The 20471-nt window shown below is 42.2% G+C and overlaps 2 protein-coding genes across 5 annotated transcripts in view; one reads left to right on the top strand and one right to left on the bottom strand.

The window, feature by feature from the left end:
- The first annotated feature begins 269 nt into the window (after positions 1 to 269).
- LOC124288857 (zinc finger protein 236-like) lies at positions 270 to 9833 on the top strand. 3 transcript variants are annotated; one of them, XM_046725422.1, is made up of 9 exons: positions 270 to 388; positions 1682 to 2595; positions 4093 to 4348; positions 4528 to 5411; positions 6011 to 6447; positions 6514 to 6789; positions 6994 to 7108; positions 7626 to 7795; positions 8138 to 9833. In XM_046725422.1, the coding sequence occupies exons 2-9, from the start codon at positions 2151 to 2153 to the stop codon at positions 9533 to 9535; spliced, it is 3981 nt and encodes a 1326-aa protein (XP_046581378.1). In that variant the 5' UTR covers positions 270 to 388; positions 1682 to 2150; the 3' UTR covers positions 9536 to 9833. The 3 variants fall into 3 exon arrangements, with proteins under 3 accessions (XP_046581378.1, XP_046581376.1, XP_046581377.1); XM_046725420.1 differs by having other exon boundaries at positions 6011 to 6789; XM_046725421.1 differs by lacking the exon at positions 270 to 388 and adding an exon at positions 499 to 783 and having other exon boundaries at positions 6011 to 6789.
- A 4739-nt stretch (positions 9834 to 14572) lies between these two features.
- Positions 14573 to 20471, bottom strand: part of LOC124288852 (protein O-mannosyl-transferase TMTC3-like) — a 62528-nt gene continuing 56629 nt past the window's right edge. Inside the window, exons 21-22 of one of the 2 annotated variants that reach the window (XM_046725414.1) lie at positions 15137 to 15382; positions 14573 to 15004 (exon numbers count right to left, since the gene is read on the bottom strand). In XM_046725414.1, coding sequence (XP_046581370.1) covers positions 14897 to 15004; positions 15137 to 15382 — 354 coding nt within the window. In that variant the 3' untranslated portion in view covers positions 14573 to 14896. Of the gene's footprint in view, positions 15383 to 20471 lie in introns of both variants that reach the window. The other variant, XM_046725413.1, reaches the window with a different exon arrangement.

Raw genomic sequence — 20471 nt, 5'->3', positions numbered from 1 at the left:
CTGATGATATAGATTGTATGGTCAAAAACTAACTTTGATCCTGGTTTCACTAACACTAAAAACATTTCACTGGTGCCGGTGGGACCTAATAAAAAAATCAGGGGATCTATCATGGTTATTCACCACCAATGAACCAAGTAACTTCATGATTGCCATAAAAGTGTGCACATCTACGAGTAAACAAACAACATTTAGGCTTTGAACGTGCCGCGGAAATTCACCCCACAAACAAATCAGCCAATGAAATGTCCGGATCATTACGCACGCGATTAGCATCACGACGACGAAGTTCACCTTCCGTTCGATGCTTACGCAGGCTGGAGTGAACTGCCCACGGGAAAATGCCGACATTCATATCCTGATCGACACCTGCTTTTAGTCTAATAAGGTATTTTGCTATTAATGTCGCCAAAGAACAGTCCAAAACGCCCATCTTTCTTCAGAGTTACTCCCCCAATGTTTCTAAGCAATCTCTAGACTTGGAGGTCGTTTTGCATCAAAACTGAGTTTTTCACCTCCATCGTGAAAGATCTTTAGAGCTCTTCAGTGCGAAACAGTCTTTCGCCAGCTGATTTATACCATTGAGAGCCTCTATTGGGCATTACATTCTTTGCTTATCGTGCTGAATGTTTGACATTGTTCCTCGTCCCTTCCAGTGGCTTTGAACGATGAAACGATGTACAAATATGGCGGTCGCCGATGTTAATCATGACCTAAATTCAGTAAATATGGCAAAACTGTCAGTTTCATCACAGCAGTCGACATTGAATTGGAGAACAACAGGTGTTTAATCAAGTCTTCAAATCGTACACGACATGTCGTGCACTTAGCACGTTTGAAACGTTTTGGTGTTACATGATGTGCAGGTTACAATAAAATATTTTGCTAGGTCATTAGGCCTACTCACCTTTGACCAGTTATCACCATTATTTCTGACCTCCGACCAGTTACCACCTTTATTACTTATCTCCGACTAGTTATCGCCATTATTTCTGTTAATTGGAAATATAGCCGTACATTCTGTATGGCCAAGTTTGATTGTATTATGTGAATGGGAGCAAACGTGCACTGCAAACAGGGAATCACAACAGTGAATATAGATCTTTCCTATTGACTAACTGTACCAGTTACCTCCATCAACTGAATGTTGTGTACATGTGTATATCTAATCACTTACAACACATTTGTTGTACAGTTACATTCTTTAATTTCTGCTATCAGATTCACATAGTGTATTCATTATAATGTGAATAAGAAATGTTAATGTCAGCCAATGGATGCAAACCGATATGTAAAAATAATATTCCTTTGCAAGCTTGTCCTTAACAAAAGTGAAAAAGATGACAAACAAAATGTTCACAATTATTTCTGTAGTTGTCCAATGATGTCACTTTATTAATAAGCTTTGTATTTTTTAATTATCTGTTATAACTTTTGTTGTGTAACTATTTATCTCTTTGCTTCTGATAAATGTTAGAAGTGATACACATCAGTTTGGAGCCACAGATGATAAAAATAAACAATCTATTTTGTTGTCCATTCAATTTTTAGCATTGAGCCATTCTAATGTGTATTCTAGTGAATTATAAAACTGGCCCCACTGATAAGTTTGTTATTTACGCACCAAAATACACTTATTTTCATAAATAATTGGCTGTACTATTTTTTTGTGCAATTACAGATCCTCATGCCTTCAACAAGGAGCAGTTCACCACGAGTTGTGGATGACAAAATACAAACTTTGGCTCGAACTGACAGTTCAGACAGACGTGCAAACACCAAAAAGAGGAAAATAGACACCACAAAATTCACAAGATGCAGGGCCCCATTATCAACTGAAAAAACAAGGTCTTCAGCTCCTGACACACATCCCAAACATGACAAAGAAAAGAAAAACCCTGAGGGTGTATCCCCTGAAGAACATGTAGTGAAAAGAAGTCGAGGTCGTTCAAGAAGGCAGGAGTCTCCCATCATCACTGCAAAGATCCAAGATGAAGAAGCAGAAAGAAATAATGCTGCAGGAAATAAGAGGGCCGAGAAGCACAAAGATCTTATTGAGGTTGAGAAGACAGTTGAGAATCAGAAGGAAATGATGGAGCTGGAGAAGAAGTTTGAGAAGATTAAGGACCTGATTGAGGTGGGGAAGAAAGATGGCAGGAGTTTACAGATGGATACGAAGAAGAGTCCCGGGTAAGGAGCAGACAGAGGAGTCTGGCCAAAATGAGGCAAGGAATATTTCTGATTTTCATGCAAAAGAAACCAAGTCTCCTGTCACAAGGAAAAGAGGCAGAAAACCAACAATTGCTAAACTGCCTGCACCAGCTGAGGCAGTCTCAAGTCAGACTATGTCACATATGGGGGGTTCTGCATCTGAAAAGTCATGCAAGAGGCAGAAGACTGACAAGCTAGATGAGTCTAAACTAGGCAAGATCTCCACAGTGATTCAGCATGAAGCCAGAACTTCTGGGGAGGGGAGCTCTTCAGGTCTCTTGTCACCAAGAAGAAGTGGACGAGGTATGGTGCCCAATTCTCGCTTCAAGGACATGCATCTCTTCTCAACAGGAAAGAAGCATCAGACTTCATCTAGTAAAAAGGGTTTGTATATCAGTTGTATAAAGTTAATTGGACATTTTCTTGATTGTGCATATTTTGATGGGACATTCTTGCATGACAGTGTCTTAATAATGAACCTATCTGAAACCCTGGCACATACTGTAACATATTTACCTACTAAAATACTTCTGTTCTTTTATGTTCATATCAGTTTGACCTAATATCTGCACATGCAAGACATGAGCATGAGGCCATTGTAACTGAGAAGCAAAGCTCCTGCCATAGTCATATACAAGTTCTTGTGTTTTCTTCTCTGTTCTGCATGTAGTATTGAAAATGGTCATCTATCATCATTGTTGTCCCCCGCCGCAACGCGTACGTATGTCCCGATTCTTGTTAACGCGATATGTGATGAACTGTTGTACCCAATGTCTTCAAATTTGGTGACAGCCTACATTGGACGATTACCCAGACACCAGTCGATTTAGGTGACCTTGACCTTATTTTCAAGGTCACCACGACACTGACCACTTTTCAAACTGTTGTTAACGTGATGTCTCATGCACTGTTGTACCCAGTTTCTTCAAATTTGGTGACAGCCTACATTGGGGGATTACGCAGACACCAGTTTATTTTGGTGACCTTGACCATATCTTCAAGGTCACTGTGACACTTGCACGCTTTTAACTCTTGTTAACGCGATATTTCATGGACTGTTGTACCCAATGTCTTCAAATTTGGTGACAGCCAACACAGACACCAGTTTATTTAGGTGACCTTGACCTTATTTTCAAGGTCACCACGACACTTTGAACACTTTTCAAACTCTTCTTACCACGGCATCTCATGGACTGTTGTACCTAATGTCTGCCAAATTGGTGACAGCATACATTGTGGGATTACGCAGACACCAGTTGATTTTGGTGACCTTGACCTTATCTTCAAGGTCACCGCAACGCTTTTCACACTTAACTCTTGTTAACGTGATATCTCATGGACTGTTGTACCCAATGTCTTTGAATTTGGTGACAGTTTACATTGGGGTATTACACAGACACCATTTGGGTGACCTTGACCTTATCTTCAAGGTCGCCACGATACTTTGACCGCTTTTTAAAGGTGATATCTCATAAAACATTGCACCATTGTTTTCAAGTATGTTGACAGCCTACATTGGGTGATTATGCAGACGGGGCGGTTGGGTAGCCTAGTGGTTAAAGCGTTGGCTTGTCACGCCGAAGACCCGGGTTCGATTCCCTACATGGGCACAATATGTTAAGCCCATTTCTGGTGTCCCGCGCCGTGATATTGCTGGAATATTGCTAAAAGCGGCGTAAAACTAAACTCAGTCAGTCAGTCAGGATTATGCAGACACCAGTCATTTCAGGCATCTTGTATGTAACACACACACACACACCCCCAAAAAATAAGTAGTAAATATAGATATTCCATTCTTTAGCGGCGGGGGACATTGCCATATCAGTGGCAAACACTTGTTGTAGTTAATGCTATTATATACTTTTTATTCTATTTTTCCAGATACTTCAGCTGACACAGGTAAACAGAAAAGTAAAGGTAACAGCAATAAAACAGCTGAGCAGGACTTGCTTACAAGGAAGAAGGGCCAGTCAGGAGATATCAAGCTGAATATGGGCACTGATGAAGATATACCAGAAACAAAGTTTAGGGAAAAGCCAAAGTTAAAGACATTCTCCAGTGGAGCTACTTTGGCCATGGCCCAAGCTAAGGTTCAGTTGCAGACAGAGGCCAAACCAAGGGCTGTAGATAAGTTCAGGTGTGTTGTGTTTCATGGCAGTGTCCAAGAACTGTGTACTACTGCTCTACTGAGGGTTAAAGAGCATCACTTTTATGATTTTATGGATCTGTTACATGATCTGTTGCAAGGAAATCTCAATTTTCACTTTTTGACTGATTCAGTTCTTCACTCTCATTATTTTTTATTGTGTATTTCAGCATCAAAGAAATCCCAGAAGGGCTAGAAGTGACTGGTAGAGATGGTATCCCTGTGGTAGTATCAGCTGAGAACATAGTGCGGGTGCCCTTTCCTGACAAGTCTGCAAAGACAGACCCCGTAAATACTTCAAGCATTACTGTAGATGAGCCAGAGATGAACTCACTGCAGCCAATCATAATAAGATCAACTGTAATAATGGCATCAGACAGTGGACAAGCCCAGTCAGTCGCACAGCCCACCACTATAGGATCATCTGTATTAGAGGCAGCAGACAGTGGGCAAACCAAGTCAGTCACACCACCCCCAACAGGATCAATTATATCAGTGGCTTTAGACAGTGGGCAAGCCCAGTCAGTTGCACAGCCCACCACTTCGGGGTCAACTGTATTTGAGGCTTTAGACAGTGGTCAAACCAAGTCAGTCACACTGCCCACCACAACAGGATCAGTTATATTAGGGGAATCAGATAGTGGGCAAACCAAGTCAGTTACTATTGAACCTGAAACGTTAAAGGAGTTTGCAGATAGCAAACATAAGCAGGAATGCAGCAATCAGACAAATCTGAATGAGAATGATGAGTTGTCTCCCTTGACTGTTTCTGACGTATGTGTGATGGAGGAGGTGATTGAGTCAGATGTGATCTCTACAAACACTGAGCCGCCTCCTCTGTCACCCAACCAGAGCAGAAGAGAATGTACTGGCATGGTGGCTACAGTCACTTCTCTGGAACAGGACCAGACAAATGGAGAGGGGTCTAGCCTGGGGGAGGACAGTGTTGCCACTACACATGCCCAGTCAGTGGAGTCGGACATCGCCACAACACAGGTGTCAGACACCACCACATCACGGGACTCTGCCGCCACACCTGATAGTGCACAGTCAGGTAGCTACCTGTTCACTTACATTGCATAGCACTTGCCTGAATAGGAAGTATCACTACTATGTGTCCCAGTCCACCCAGCTGTGAATGGGTACCTCGTTAGGGTGAGAAAGCCACAATAACTCGGTGCGCCTAGTGGCTGCAAGAGTTGTATACTCCCCAGGGAGTTGAGATTGACATCCAATGATCGAGAGAAAAAATACCAGTGCCTTGAGCAAGCACTAATTGCCTGGATATGTGCGCTATAGAAATATTGTATAATAAAAAATAACTGTAAAAGTTTGAGATTAGGTGGATGCTGAGAGGAATTTGTTTCAGCGTTTTCAGACAAACATCAAATAGTTTCATGGACCTTCGTTTTTGTCGTCATGTTTGACCCAGGGGCTGATATTCCTCAGTAGCCGTAACTAATTGCTTTACATTCCAAATTTGTGTTAAGTTTCACAGTTTAGGGTTAAGAAATCCAAAATAGATCAGTTATGACTATATTTTCTTTAACTTAATACTTGCATAAATGGTGGGTTTATTGAATGCATGCAGGATTGAGATATCCTGCTGTCCACTGCGACAGTCAATGGTTTCAGATGTGTTGTCTCCTGCAGGTGTTGACCAGCATCTGGACAGCAGCAATGACATCTCTGCCAGTGAAGTGACCACAAGTAACAAATCCGCTGAGATGGCAGACAAGAACAAAAAGCTTCCCATCCAATTCCTCAAGGATGCTTCCTCCTCGACACCAGCCAAACCTGGGTACATCATTTCCTCCGCCAGGAAGAGTTCCTCTGTGGTAAAGATAGTTACCCTGTCTTCCATGTTGGAGGGTAACAGCAGCAAAGCTGTAGAGAAGGATGAGAAGTCAGGAACATTCAAGAAGCTAACTGATTCAGATAAATTACAGTCTTTGCCAAGTGAACCATCTCCTGTCCTGGACACCGAATCACGACCTACTGGAGTGGATATGATTCTTGAAGGCAGTAAGACTGTAGATGCAGCAGACATGGCATCATGTTTGGATTCCAATGAGACACATGACTCGCAGGCTGATGATTCCAATGAGACACATGACTCGCAGGCTGATGATTCCAATGAGACACATGACTCGCAGGCTGATGATTCCAAGTTCTCCTCAGCTTCAACCCAGACACCAATAGACAAGCAGGGAAAGAAGACCATAATACCAACTATTTACAAGGCATTGTCTGCACCCACCTTAAGGACTATTTCTGTGAACCTGGGCAAGCATGAGCTGCAGGAGGGTGAGGTGGGATACGAGAGCCCAGGGCCAGGGGGCAGACCCAAGAGTGAGGAGTACATTCTGGTGGAACTGCCAGAGGGAGCCACTATACAACAGAGATATGTCAAAAGTCGTACCAGGATTGATGTACGTACACAAATAGATTGTGAGACTATATGAGAAGACTGTTCAGTTTTTTTTGGTTTTGAAGGATGTTGACAATTTGTAAACAGTTTCACATGCTCTTTTTCCAACATGATAAAGATCATGTACCCTTAGCTTTTATGTAATTCGGTCTTTGTCAGGCTTAAAATTGATTGGATATTTTGTTGATGTCGTGCTGTGTTTCAGGACTCCATGTTCCTGTCCAGTGAGTCAATGTCCCAGGGAGTGTATCACTGCACCCTGTGTAACTACAAGACCAGCAAGAAACCCAACTGGTACAAGCACAAGAAGAAACACCTTGGTAGGACCACTTACTTAAGATGAGGAAGGGGTCACACATTAGGGCTGCAACGATTCGGTTCGATTCATTGAAAATCGAATCGACACCTTAGTTTCGATTTTCGATAACCATTATCACTATTTCAATTCAATATTGAATACCTGTTTAAATTATTTCCACACTCCATCTCGAGTTGTTTCGAGTGCTGAAATGTGGCGAAACAAGATTGGTTTACGCTGGGCTAATTATCCAATGAGAATTGTTGTTAGTAGACATCACCAAGTTGACGATGGATTTCACTCTAAAAACTGAATCTGAGAGTTATATTAAATCAGATATTTTTACTTGTATGAAGAATCAAATCGAAAATGATCGAGTCGAGGGTCCAATATCGAGAATCGAATCGAATTGAGATCTGGATATATCGTTGCAGCCCTATCACACATGATGACATGTTACCGAATAATAACATGAAAAACTAATTCCAGTAATTACTTTGAGAAGTCTATGAAATGTTGCTGTTGTTATTGTGCTGCAGGTCTGAGAGAGTATGCCTGCACCCAATGTGAGTACCGGGCAGCGACTAGCAGCAACTTGAAGCGACACATGGCCATACATGAAGATGTCAGGGCCTTCTCCTGCCTCAAGTGTAGCCTCACCTTTAGACAGAAGATTCACCTGGAAAGACATATCAAGTATAAACACGAGGTACTCAGCAGTTTGCACTGCTCTATACACACAATAATCGGGGCATGACAGGAGCACACCATCACTAATTATTCAGGTGTTACTTGAACACGACGATAAACCCCATTTTACATCAGGTTGTTGAATTTTCTTGTCTGTTGTAACTCAGGCTTAGACTGTAGACTATTACCTCTCAATATATAATCCTTCAGAAGTCCTGGCTTAAACACAGCAAGACCCTTCATCTTGATTTTATGGGGACAGTCGGCTAGCATGGTAATTATGTTTGTGTGTGTATCACAGTTTTACATCAGTTGGTAAATGTCCAAGCTGTGGTGTACCTATATGTAACTTGTATTTCAGGAGAAGCAGATCAAGTGTCCCTTCTGCGACTACATGTGTGCTAATGAGAACCCAGACCTGAAAGTCCACATCAAACGGAAACACTTGCCAGGGGACTCGCCAGATGGCACAATAAATACCTTCACCTGTGAGGAATGCAATTTGGTGACTGTCAGCAAACGGGATCTCAAGCAACATATGAAGTTCCACCGGAATGGTCCTGAGCTGAAACTGTTCTGTGAACATTGTAGCTTTGTTACTGACTGTGAGAGTCGGTTACGTAGACACGGGCTCATTCATACAAAAGAGAAACCCTTTCAATGTGGGCTTTGCTTGTATCGAGGATCACAGAAGGAACATGTACTACGCCACATGCGCTCACAGCATAATATAGATGTGTTACGAAGACGCCGTAAGCCTCTTTCAAATGAAAGCCCTCCTGTTGAGGGTAGTCAGGTTGCTATGAAAGATATATCCAAGCTTATAGATCGAACAGATTACAGTACTAAGGATAAAATATTTGCATGTAAACACTGCACTATGAAATTCTCAAAATTGATCAACTTGTATAAGCATTTGCATACTCAACACAGAAACATTATGCCGTCTGAGCGTGAAGATGACTTTTCATGTGTTGTTTGTGATTTCCATACAAACACTAAGAAGAACTTACTGGTGCACATGCGTAAACATAACATGATGGACCACACCCCTCCCTCCCACTTGTACTCGTGTGTGCTTTGTCGATACACCAACCCTAAACGCAGGAACCTTTTCCAGCACATGCGGAAGAAGCACCATATCGAGATCGTGATGAAAGACGATGGATCAACCAGTTGTTTTGTCACAGACACATCCAATATTAGGGAAGATGTGGACCAGAATGTTCTTACTGTTGGGGATGTTGTCACAGCAACAACTGCAGAGGCAGACTCGCATGATGATCCAAATGGTGTCCAAGGTGTTATATCTCTGGAGGATTTGGCCACCATAGTGACCCCTGAACCTAACCAAGAAGGCAACCTGATCATCGATGCCGGCCAGCTTCACAACATCTCCCTGAATTCCCTTGTCCAGCAACATGAAGCTGCGGAGGCCATTGAGGGACTCCAGGCTCTGGCAGGACAAATCAACCTGGCAGACAGTGTCATTGAGGAGGTGCAGGTCATGGATGACCCCGGGCTTGACCCTATCACCATGGAGACGACAGTGGAGACCAGTAAGGATGCTGAGGAGAAGTCAAGCATCCAACTGTCAGCAGAGCAGTTACTGCATCTGAGTAGTGGGGACTTTGTGGAGATAAATGGCGAGATGTACAAGGTGGAGATCACGGCAGAAGACAGTGCTACAGCTACACCGACCACCCTCAGGGCCATGGCGGCAGAAGCAGAGAACTCTCATTGTCAAGAACCATCATAGGAGGAACACTTCTAAATTATGATCCATCTAAGTACTAAATCCCATGCTAAAACAGAACCATAAGGATGTGGTACCCATGATAAATTCAGAGAGCATATTTCTCATTGGTCAATGTGAAGTCAGCTTGTTTTGTATAATTGTAAAATGAATTCATGTAAATAATTTATTGTATGGGTATGTTCTATGTACCAGTTGCACATTAATATCACTTCTGTAAATATGCTGTTACTGTACAAAGAGCAAAGCTTGAAAATGAATTAAGCATGAATGACGCCATATTAAAAACCAATGGTTTCCAGAACAGTCATTGTTAGTTTTTTAAACATGTACCAAGTTTGTTTTTGTTGTGTACAGATCAAGAAACTGTTGGTGCCTTACAATGTTGAGGAATCATTATGCAGCCACCCTTTCATATAAAATACACACTGCCATTTTTTATAAAGTGGTCAAATGTAACATATGTTATATTTGGGATTACACTTTCTTAGTAAAATACAGATTCTAGTACTTTTGGGGTTGAGTCCCATCCGGGATTCGAACCCAGTTGTCTGACTTCCATTTTTGTGGAAGCCGCGGTGGCTGAGCGGTCTAGGTGTCTGATGTTGTGTGCTGGTGATTAGGTGCCTGACTCTGAGGGTGTGGGTTTGAATCCTGGATGGGACTTAACCCCAAAAGTACTAGAATCTGTACTTTACTAAGAAAGAGTAATCCCAAATATAACATACATGTATATACACTCATTCATACCTCTTGGTAATTTTCTGACACAAGGTCAAGGTTACTAGTAGGAACTAGTATTGGTAATTATATATATTGAGGTAATATGATTTCATTTAAAGGGGATAGGTGTGGAAGTCTTTCCAAGTCACTTCATGGAAAGATTTCCGCACGTAACCCCTGTTTTTTTATCATTCTATGCCTAAGGATGGATGTGGTTTTTTTATATAGAAACCCTAACCCTAACCCTAAACCTAACATAATGCTAAATCTAAACCCCTAGAAATAATCATAACAAGCATTGTCACTAAGGTTACATAATCCCCCGCCACAAATGATCAAATCAAACTTAAAAAGTAATGAAAGTGAAGGTCGTAATTTAAGATGACGTTAAATGTAAACAAAAACATGACCAGTCAACCTCTTTTGATATCTTGCTCTGTAGTTGTTGAAACGCACAAATATTTTCAAGACTCACTTTGACCTTGACATGAATGTCTAAGTGTATGAAATATGCAAAAATAGTAATAAAGAAATTGATTATTGAAAAACATGCAAGGGAAGTCTTGAAAGTCTATGAAGAAAATCCAGCGAACTGTTCTTGAGATATCTCGCTGACTATCTTTACATGCAGGTTAACATGCTGAAATCTTTAAAGTGTCGTTGTGACCTTGAAAATTAAGGGAAGGCCACCAAAATCGACTGGACCCTGTGCCTTCCTTCGATGAAGCTTGATGTCGAATATGAAGAAATTCCAGAATACGGTTCTTGAGGTATCTCGCTGACAAGCTTAACATGCAACTTAGCATGCTGAAATCTTCAGAGTGTCGCCATGACCTTGAAAATTAGGTGACGGTCACCAAAATCGAATAGGCCCTGTGTCTTCCCTAGATAAAGCTTGGTGTTGAATATGAAGAAAATCCAGTGAACGGTTTTTGAGATATCTTACTGACAAGGGTAAAACGTTAAAGTCCCCTTGTGACCTTGAAATGAAGGTCAAGGTCACCAAACCTGACTGGGACCTTTCTTTTACTGTGATGAACCTAGGTACCAAATATGAAAAGAGTCCAGTGAAAGGTTCTTAAGATATTCCAATTTGTACATACAGATGGACGGAGCCTAAAACTATATCCCTCGCTTCACGCGGCGGGGGATTTTAAATAGAATATATTTCAAGCGGGGTTTATGGGCGGAACTGTTACCCACATGATAGCCATGGGTTTTTTCCAAAACAGGAAGCTTGTGATAAAATAAAAATTTAATAAGCTGGAAGGAGAGACTTTTCTGATTCTACATGTGAGATGTCAACTGATGTGGTAAAGTGAAAAAAAAGTTATTAATACTTTCTGATTTGGGTTTTAACAAACCTATTTTACTGGAAATGTTAGGAATATCCAATGATGAAATATAGTCATATCACGTATTTGCTGTCTGGAACCAATCTCGATATGGTCACTGCAGTGATGCAACATTATATTAGCTATCCTTGAAAATGGCCAACTGATGAAAGATGAAACTCACACACTGGAATTGAAATGTTTATTGTTTTCATGAAGACACAGAGGAGCAACAACAGCTGCAGTCAGTCAGGATATCATGGAGCATTTGTTAACTTGAACAGGCAGGACCAAAAAGCATATTCTTTGTAGAAATGAAATACAATTGTGAAGATGTTCTTCTAACAATGGCATAAATATATCCACAAAACATTACACCACAAGCATTTGATGTACAAAAATAAACCGATGTCTTTGGTACCAGTAAATTGGAAAAACTAACTTCCTCTTGTCTCGTTTGCCAATATCCTTTACTATACACTAATGTCTGACTGGTGGTGGGATACAGTTAGCTAAATAAATGATACATAGGTTATCCGGTTAAAATTCAGAAACATCACACAACCCAAAACAAACTATTCAGTTATAGCACTGCTATTACAGTAATACCTGTAAAACAAAGAGTGCAACTCTATCTCAGTCAGCTAAAGTAGCAGATGTACTTGGGGTTACCAGTTGACTCGATCTCATCCTCACAACCATGACCAGGAGGGAACCATTTCACCACACAAGCGACATTTTGCACTTATCTCCTTTCGTCCCAAGCATAGCATCTTGCAAGCAAGTGAAACATTTGGTCTCCAACAAGTTTGGAATGGATTCTCACCAACTCATTTTACTGTGTGATTTCAATGATATTAATGTGTAATGCCAGTGTATGAAATAAGACAAAAACCCAGCCAGACATCTGGGCTGGTAACTTAAAAATGTTACCAACCCAAAACAGATCAGACCAGACAATCCAAAGAAAATAACTCAATTTTAGTTACAATGAATAATGAGCCTGAGACATTATCTACTCCTACTCTTTAACAGTCTATTCACAACAGGCATTTTCAGAGAAATCCGACTCCGCGTTGGAGTCGAAAGGATGGAACATATTATCTAAACTTTTTACCAGACCATCGGGCTGGCTAGCCGTAAATTTAGACCGTCTGTCACAAATCTAGCCTGTCTCAGGCAGTCGGACAGGCCTTATTTCATACACTGGTAATGCTCAATACTGGAATGTTCGGGATAACACAGGGAAAATATGTAACACTTCCTTTCCTCAACACAACCATCATGTACATGGGTAACATATATTATAATCCATGATCAAATATAACTATGTACATTGACAACAATGGTAGAATGTATATGGGATGATCACTGGGCAACATCCAGATGGACATTTTGATTATGCCCATGATTTAACAGCTCTGCTAATTTGTAGGTTCAAGTATGAAAATATGAAGCATGTGGGTGCATATGAAATTCCAGTAACTTGAGTGAAGCATTATTGTGTTGTCATCTGCTGCTTACCATGCATGAAGTCAGTACTGGGTGACATCAAGTCTTCATGTAGTCAATGTAGTAAAACATCCAGCAACCATTACCTGCTCACCGTCAGGTTCAACAAACCCCTCCATCAATCCAACATCATTTCATAAAACTGAACAATGTACAATTCTTAAATAGTTAGGAATCCTCTTCACATGCGCCTGTGTGCAAAATGGTGAGAGCTGATAGAATATTTTTGTGTTGTGTTGCAATAAAAAAAATGACAAAACAGGCAATGTTGATCCTACTTCAGCTGACACGATATGCCTTGGGTGAGACAAGTTCTTATTCCACAACAGTTTGACAAGGTGAGCACCCAAGCTGTCAACCCATGCTCTGGCACATCTACAGGGAAAGAATGTATTACACAATGTACTACAGGGAAAGACTGCTAGAGAATGTACTAGACATAGCAAACTGATCTCAAACAATCACATGCTGCATATATTTAACAACAGGGAGAGTTCTATGTATATACACGCTTATTATTAATATGAATGAAATGTCAGTGTAGCTACTAACACCGTTATGAAACAAGTAATGCATAAATTTGTCCCACAAAACATGGTCACTTGAGCTGCTCAGCAGGCAACAGAGATCAGGTATAAAGAAATAATGTTGAGAGGTACTTGTTTACAATCTGGTCGTTTGGATGGGTATCAATCATAGGTTCACCTAAAGCTAACTGACAGCAGTTACTCCCAAACAAAGCATGTAGAGAATGACAGTAAAGACATTGTATACTGACTGACTGAATTTAGTTTTACGCCGCTTTTAGCAATATTCCAGCAATATCACGGAGGGGGACACCAGAAATGGGCTTAACACATTGTGCCCATGTGGGGAATCGAACCCGGGTCTTTGACGTGACGAGCCAACGCTTTAACCACTAGGCTACCCCACCGCCCCAGACATTGTATAAACATGTTAAACACAATAAGAAGATTTCCATGAAATCCTAAAATATTCAATGCATGATATAAATAAAATATAAACATTCTCATTTATAAAATCTATTTACTGAAATTGGTACTTGTCCATGTCCACTGTGAGAACTGTCTAACATGAATACAAGGAAAGCATTAAGTACCAATCATTCACCTGTGTATCATAGCATGATCAGTCAATGTACAGGATGAATACAACTGTCCCACAGAGAATTCATTGATGGAACTTTCCACACAACCAATAAGTACACCATCCCTGCTTATCCAGTGAATTATAGCACTTTTCTGTTATGACAAATGCTCTGGACTCATTCATATCTTCATCTGGGTTATTCCCAACCTTGCACAGTATCTCAGAAAACCTTCAGAATGCCATATATCACCAATGTTTGTTACCTGCAGAATCGCTCTGAATATGCAGGAAAAAAAGTTTCTGCCTCATGTTTATGGTTTAATATGATTGATATAGTAGATAAAAAAGTGAATGGGTCCACATTTTTTATCATAATAGAATGGAGGTACATACGAATAAACAGGACTGCATTTCTTTGTTTTGGCATTTGATTAAAACAGTATAGTAAGGGTTTTGCTGCTATTTTCAACAGTATTATGACAGTATCTTAGAATAACACTCATGATACCACCCTAGTCCATGCCCCAGAACATACAAGTCTACAAAGTTCTGGGAATTATCCTAAACCAATATATTTACAACATATGGGAGTAATATTTACACAATTATTTAAAAAATAAAATCATACATGATTTACTAATGTCCCAAACTAGTGTGATGATATGATGTAAAGGATGTCATCACATCAAGGCTGGGGTGAAGGTTGCCTGTCCCCTGCCCCTGCTGATTGTCGGCCCTGGGGAGACTGTTTGGGTGGGTGTTGCTTGTCCCCTGCCCCTGCTGATTGTTGGCCCTGGGGAGGCTGATGGTTGGCCTGGGGTGGGGGCTGATTGTCCACTGCCCCTGCTGATTGTCGGCCCTGGGGAGGCTGATGGTTGGCCTGGGGTGGGGGCTGATCGTCCCCTGCCCCTGCTGATTGTTGGCCCTGGGTGGGTTGCTTGTCCACTGCAGCCTGCGCCTTCTGTGAGGCCATCTGTTTTCTGATCTGCTGTATCTTGCCGCGGACAATATTCAGATGCTGTTTGATGTAGTCCTCCTCTGGGGCCAGGTTATGTGCATGGACCAGGCACTTCTCTGCTTTCAGCAGGTCACCCTGCTCCACATACACCACACACAGGTTGTGGCTGCCCTGAACGTGGTTCGGGTCAAGGGCCAGCACTGCCTCAAAGTTCTGTTGGAAGGAAACAAAACACTGGATGTATATACAAACTAAATAAAAGTGTTTGCCACTAATATGGTAATGTCTCCCACCGCTAAAGAAGAACGAAATACTTAAAACATATTCACTACATTTTATTTTTTGGTCACATACAAGAAATGACTGGTGTCTGCATAATCATCCAATGTAGGCTGTCAACACAATTAAAGGCATTGGGTGCAATAGTTTATGAGAGATCGCGGTTACACAAGTTTGAAAAGTAGTCAAAGTGTTGTAGTGATCTTGAAAATACGGTCAAGGTCACCCAAATCGACTGTTGTCTGCTTCTGCGTAATCCCCCAATGTAGGCTGTCACCAAATTTTAAGACATTGGGTACAACAGTTCATGAGATATCGCGTTAACAAGAGTTTGAAAAGTGCTCAAAGTGTCCTGGTGACCTTGAAGATAAGGTCAAGATCACTAAAATCGACTGGTGTCTGGGTAATCTCCCAACGTCGGCTGTCACCAAATTTGGAGACATTGGGTAAAACAGTTCATCAGATATCACGTTAACAAGAATCGGGATGTACGGACAGACGGACGCTGCTGAATACATATGTAATTTTTCAAGTAAAATTGATATTTTTATACTTATCCTGACTCATGATCTTTTGCTTATCTCCCTTTCCCTTGCGAATGGTAGTGGAACACTTGAATCCCTTGAAGTTCCCTAAGCGGATGCTAGCCTGTCCAAGACTGTGCGCATGGACTTTCAAACTAATACTTTTTCCTTAGACATGTTATCAACAAGTCAATGTGATAAAGGGTGAGATTTTCCAACTCAGCGCCTTTGAGGAACCGTTAGTTGCTGTGCTACAACGAGAGTCCCAAATTGGTGAATGCCTGAGATGTCTTCAGTGGCTATGTCTCGGAGGTAGTGGTTGGCAAACACTGTGTCCGACTTCTAAAAGCAGCCCTCCCAAATTGCTGGTATAGAGCAATTTCCGTGCAGAGCCAGTGTTGACACCAGTGCTCTGACTTCGTATGGGTTGGAAGCTCTAGGAGGTTCTAGTCCTGCTGCTTTATAGGCTCTCAATATGACGGCTCTCATCCAGAACAATATGGTCGTTCTTGAGACTTCTGCTGATGTCTCTGTTGATAATGGGATGTACAGGCGCTTGAAATTTCGTCTCCTTGTCTCAGTCTTTTGAAGATATATCTTCAGGGCTCTGACCGGACACAAGGATAGGTCTTCTATATCCTCTGGTCCGAGGATTGTAGATAGCGCTGGTACGTGGAACTGTCTATCTGGCTGACCAGGTAGTTGGTTCTTGGCAACTAAGTCCCATCTAAGTCCTAGATGAACTGCAGCATAATGCCCCATGTCGAATCTGGTTCGACGAAAGTCAAGCGCATGTATCTATGATATTTGAGATGCCGTAACTAGCGCAAGCAGGAACAGAGTCTTCTGTGTCAGCAGCTCGAGGGCAGTCTGGTCTAGAGGTTCTTAGGCATCACTCGTAAGATGACGTAGAATTACATTCAGATACCAGACCGGAGCTCTGAACTTCTTTTGCTGGTCCTCCAGTTTAAAAGATCTCAGCAGAGGAAGTAGTTCTGGTACTTTCGTCAACTTGATGCCTGTTTTCATGGTAATCACTGTATTGATGGCAGCGAGGTATGTAGATAATGTCGAACCTTTCAGATGTCTAGTCTGTCTAAGATGACACAGGTATTCCGCCACTTGACGATGAGTAGCTTTCATCACAATGAAGCCTTTCCGCCTTGCATAAGTCTCAAACTTCAGCCAATTGTCATCATACAGGTTACGAGTAGATCTGCGCTAGCGTTACTGCTTTGGCTGCCCTGGCGGAGTATCCTCTTTTCTTCAAACATGTTTTGATACGGTCCATGGTCCACACGTGTAGCTGGAACAGTGTTGGGTTCCCGTGGACTTGCTTGGTGTGCGGATGTATGAGTAGGTTTGGCCAATCTGGTAACTTGATTGTTGGACTTCCGAGATCTTCTATTAGGTCTAGCAACCATACTCTCGCTGGCCAGTATGGCGCGACCAAAGTCAGTTGTAGCGCCAGTGTCTGTTTGATCTTCAACAGTACCTTTGGTAGTAATATCAGCGGTGGAAACGCATACCACCGACTAAGCGTTTAGTCCTTCCCATGATATGTTCAGTGCATCTGTTGCCCAGGTTTGAGGATCTGGAACTGGTGAGACAAACGTCTGTAGTTGTTTGTTGAACCTCGTGGCAAACAGGTCTATGCATGGGGATCCTATTTCCCTTATGATGAGCCGAAATGCTTCTGGATGGAGCATCTATTCTGTAGGTGACGGGTGCAGTGGTCGGGAGAGAGTGTCTGCAAGCACGTTCTTGGCTCCGGGTATGTGACACGCCTTTATCCAGATGTTTGCCTCCTTCGTGATGTCAAACAACTGGAATGTGAGCTGTAGTAGGCTTGGTGATCTTGTAGATCCTTGCCGATTTATGGAGAATGCCACTGAAGAGTTGTCCGTGTGGACCATCATTATTCTGTTGATCAGCGAGCTCGACCATAGTTGTAAGGAGTTGATCACAGCTTTCATCTCCAGCAGATTGATGTGAAGATGCTGCTCTGTTATGGACCACTTCCTTAATGCAACTTGATTGTTTAGATGTGCACCCCAACCTTGTATCGATGTGTCTACGTAGAGATGTGTGTCGAAGGCTGGCTCTTGTAAATAGGTCCCTCCGCAGACGTTCGACCTGTAGGTCCACCAAAGTAGGTACCTCTTAACATTGTCTGGCAGCAAGATAGGCTCAACGCTGTCCAGATGTTTTGTCAGGAACCGTTGCAGCGGTTGTAACCTTCCTGTGCGAGTCAAGTCCTGCGCCGAGGTTAGTAGACCGAGTAGACATTGCGATGGTCGTAGTGTTAATGGAGACATGACTGCTTGTGGAATCATGGCTTGTATCTTGACCCAATGATCTTCTGGGACCACAATTCGATTCTGTGTTGTGATAATTCTTATTCCCAGCAATTGAAGATCTTGTTTGACTTCATCAGGTTCACTAGCCATCCTAGTTGCGTGAGAAACTTAATTGTGAAGTTCAGCTGCTGTCTTGAGTTGATTGGCACGTTGAAGAACCTGTATGTCGTCGTCCAGATAACCGGCACTGCATAGACCTCGATGCTGCAGATAGGTGCCGATAGGCTTGGTTATTCGCACGAATAATCATAGAGCCAATGATATTCTAAACGGTAGGACGTTCCATTGGAAGTGCTAACCTCTGATTGCAATGATGATACATAATTCTTCCCCTTATATACGCAGGCGATCTGTGTCGATCAGCATACATCGAAGCGTTGTCTATTTATAGCAAGGCTGGCTCCAGTGTAGCATCGCAGGGCACAGGTATTCATACCGACTTTTATCAGCGACAACTTCCAAAATAAACATCGTTTATGCTGCTGTCAAGGCTAGACATCTATTCGATTCCCATGATGATAACAGACCGTAGTTGTATACTGTTTCCAAGGCTGCCGATGAAGTATTCCACCGTACCACGGGTTTGTTTACAAGTCAGTAAACTTGCTGGTGCCTGCTCTGTCAGTGGGAGGCATTGTCTGACGTCGACCAGCTTCAAGCATGATGTCACCGGTATTGTAGCAAGTTGGCCTCCATAAAATCTGATGCAATGTGGTTGGTTGAGTAAAAGCGCGCGCGCGTAATTCTACGCCGCACATATAAACCTCTTGACTAAGGGTTGCTCCAAGTGTAAATCTTGTTCCGTGATCTAAATCACGTATTCCCATTGTGGATAATATAAGCCAGCATGACGAAGGAGACTGTTGAGACGACATATGTCTGTATGGATCTTGAAGAAATACCGATGTAGAATCTAGTTGATAGGATATAAATTCCTAATCCCCACGCTGAGTGACGAGTGTTAATAAGATCATCTGTACATCCGTTCAAGGATACTTGAAGGCGTTGTTAACCTTAAGCCCTTTACAAAGGTCGCCTTGAGGTTCTCCAGTACTTGAGATATTGGCTTCATAGGTGATATCATATTGGAGTCGAAGTCATCAGCGTATATGCAGTACGTCTGTTAGGTTGGAGTGAGTGAGTGAACGACAATATCCGCAGGCCATCTGCTACCTGCTATAAGACCTCAGCATCCGTGTAGATGAAGGGTTTCCTTTCATCAAGTAGGTTGTCGTCCGAAACTGAACCTATTACAGGTGTAAGGTTCGTGCAGGTTGTAGAGTTGTGCAGGCTGTAAACTGTAGAGATCGCCCATGTTGTAGATCTTTTTTTGAGTTATAAACTCTGACAAAACCTTCCTTGTTCATCATTGCTTCGTTTTATTCAGCCGTATGGTAATAGAGTCGACGTCAACATCCTGCCTGTTGATGTAAGGGTTTGTTAACCCTAGGGTTCGCGAACCCTGTAGATGTCTGCATTGCTGTCATCTGCCTGTAGATCTCAGAGTTCTCGAACCTTGTAGATGTTTGCAGCTTTCTCAAAGCTGTGCGTAGGTTAGAAGGTATCATGGATATAGGTTCAATAGGAGGAATAGTCACCGAGTCAAAGTTGTCATTACGCATCTTATAAGTGGAGACTTCATCTATATCCTTAGAAGGAGACTCCAATTTCAAACCATTGGCTATTCTGATTGGTAGAGCTATGCCTCCGCAAATCATCCTTCTGTGAACCTGTATCCCTTCGCGAACCTCTGTCTGAAGATTCCTCCCTTCGGGAACGTCTATCTTGAGAGTCCTCTCTTCGCGAACCTCTATCTGTGGATTCATCTCTTTGCGAACCTCAGTGATGTGAGCTTTCTCTTCGCGAACCTCTGTCACTAGATGTATCCCTTCGCGAACCTTGAGTGGCGTCTGTGAGAGATATCAGATCTCGATCTAGAGCGGCTAGATGTAGGAGATGGATCCTTCGATGTTCTCGAATGTTCGCAGATGTAAAACGGTGAGTAGGCATCTCATGTCTTCTATCCCCCTCCAAGATGATAAAGTCGTCAGACTGTGGAGACCTTTGCATAGGTGTACGTTTTGAGACATAGTTCTATGAGGAGTAGGTTCGTGCAGGTCCGTAGGTTTGCGCACGATG

Source organism: Haliotis rubra, unplaced genomic scaffold, assembly GCF_003918875.1.
Source record: "Haliotis rubra isolate DU_JTF1 unplaced genomic scaffold, ASM391887v1 Scf427, whole genome shotgun sequence".
Classification (NCBI taxonomy): domain Eukaryota; kingdom Metazoa; phylum Mollusca; class Gastropoda; order Lepetellida; family Haliotidae; genus Haliotis; species Haliotis rubra.
Note: the sequence above shows the minus strand (reverse complement) of the source record. Positions and strands in the feature narration are given on the sequence as shown.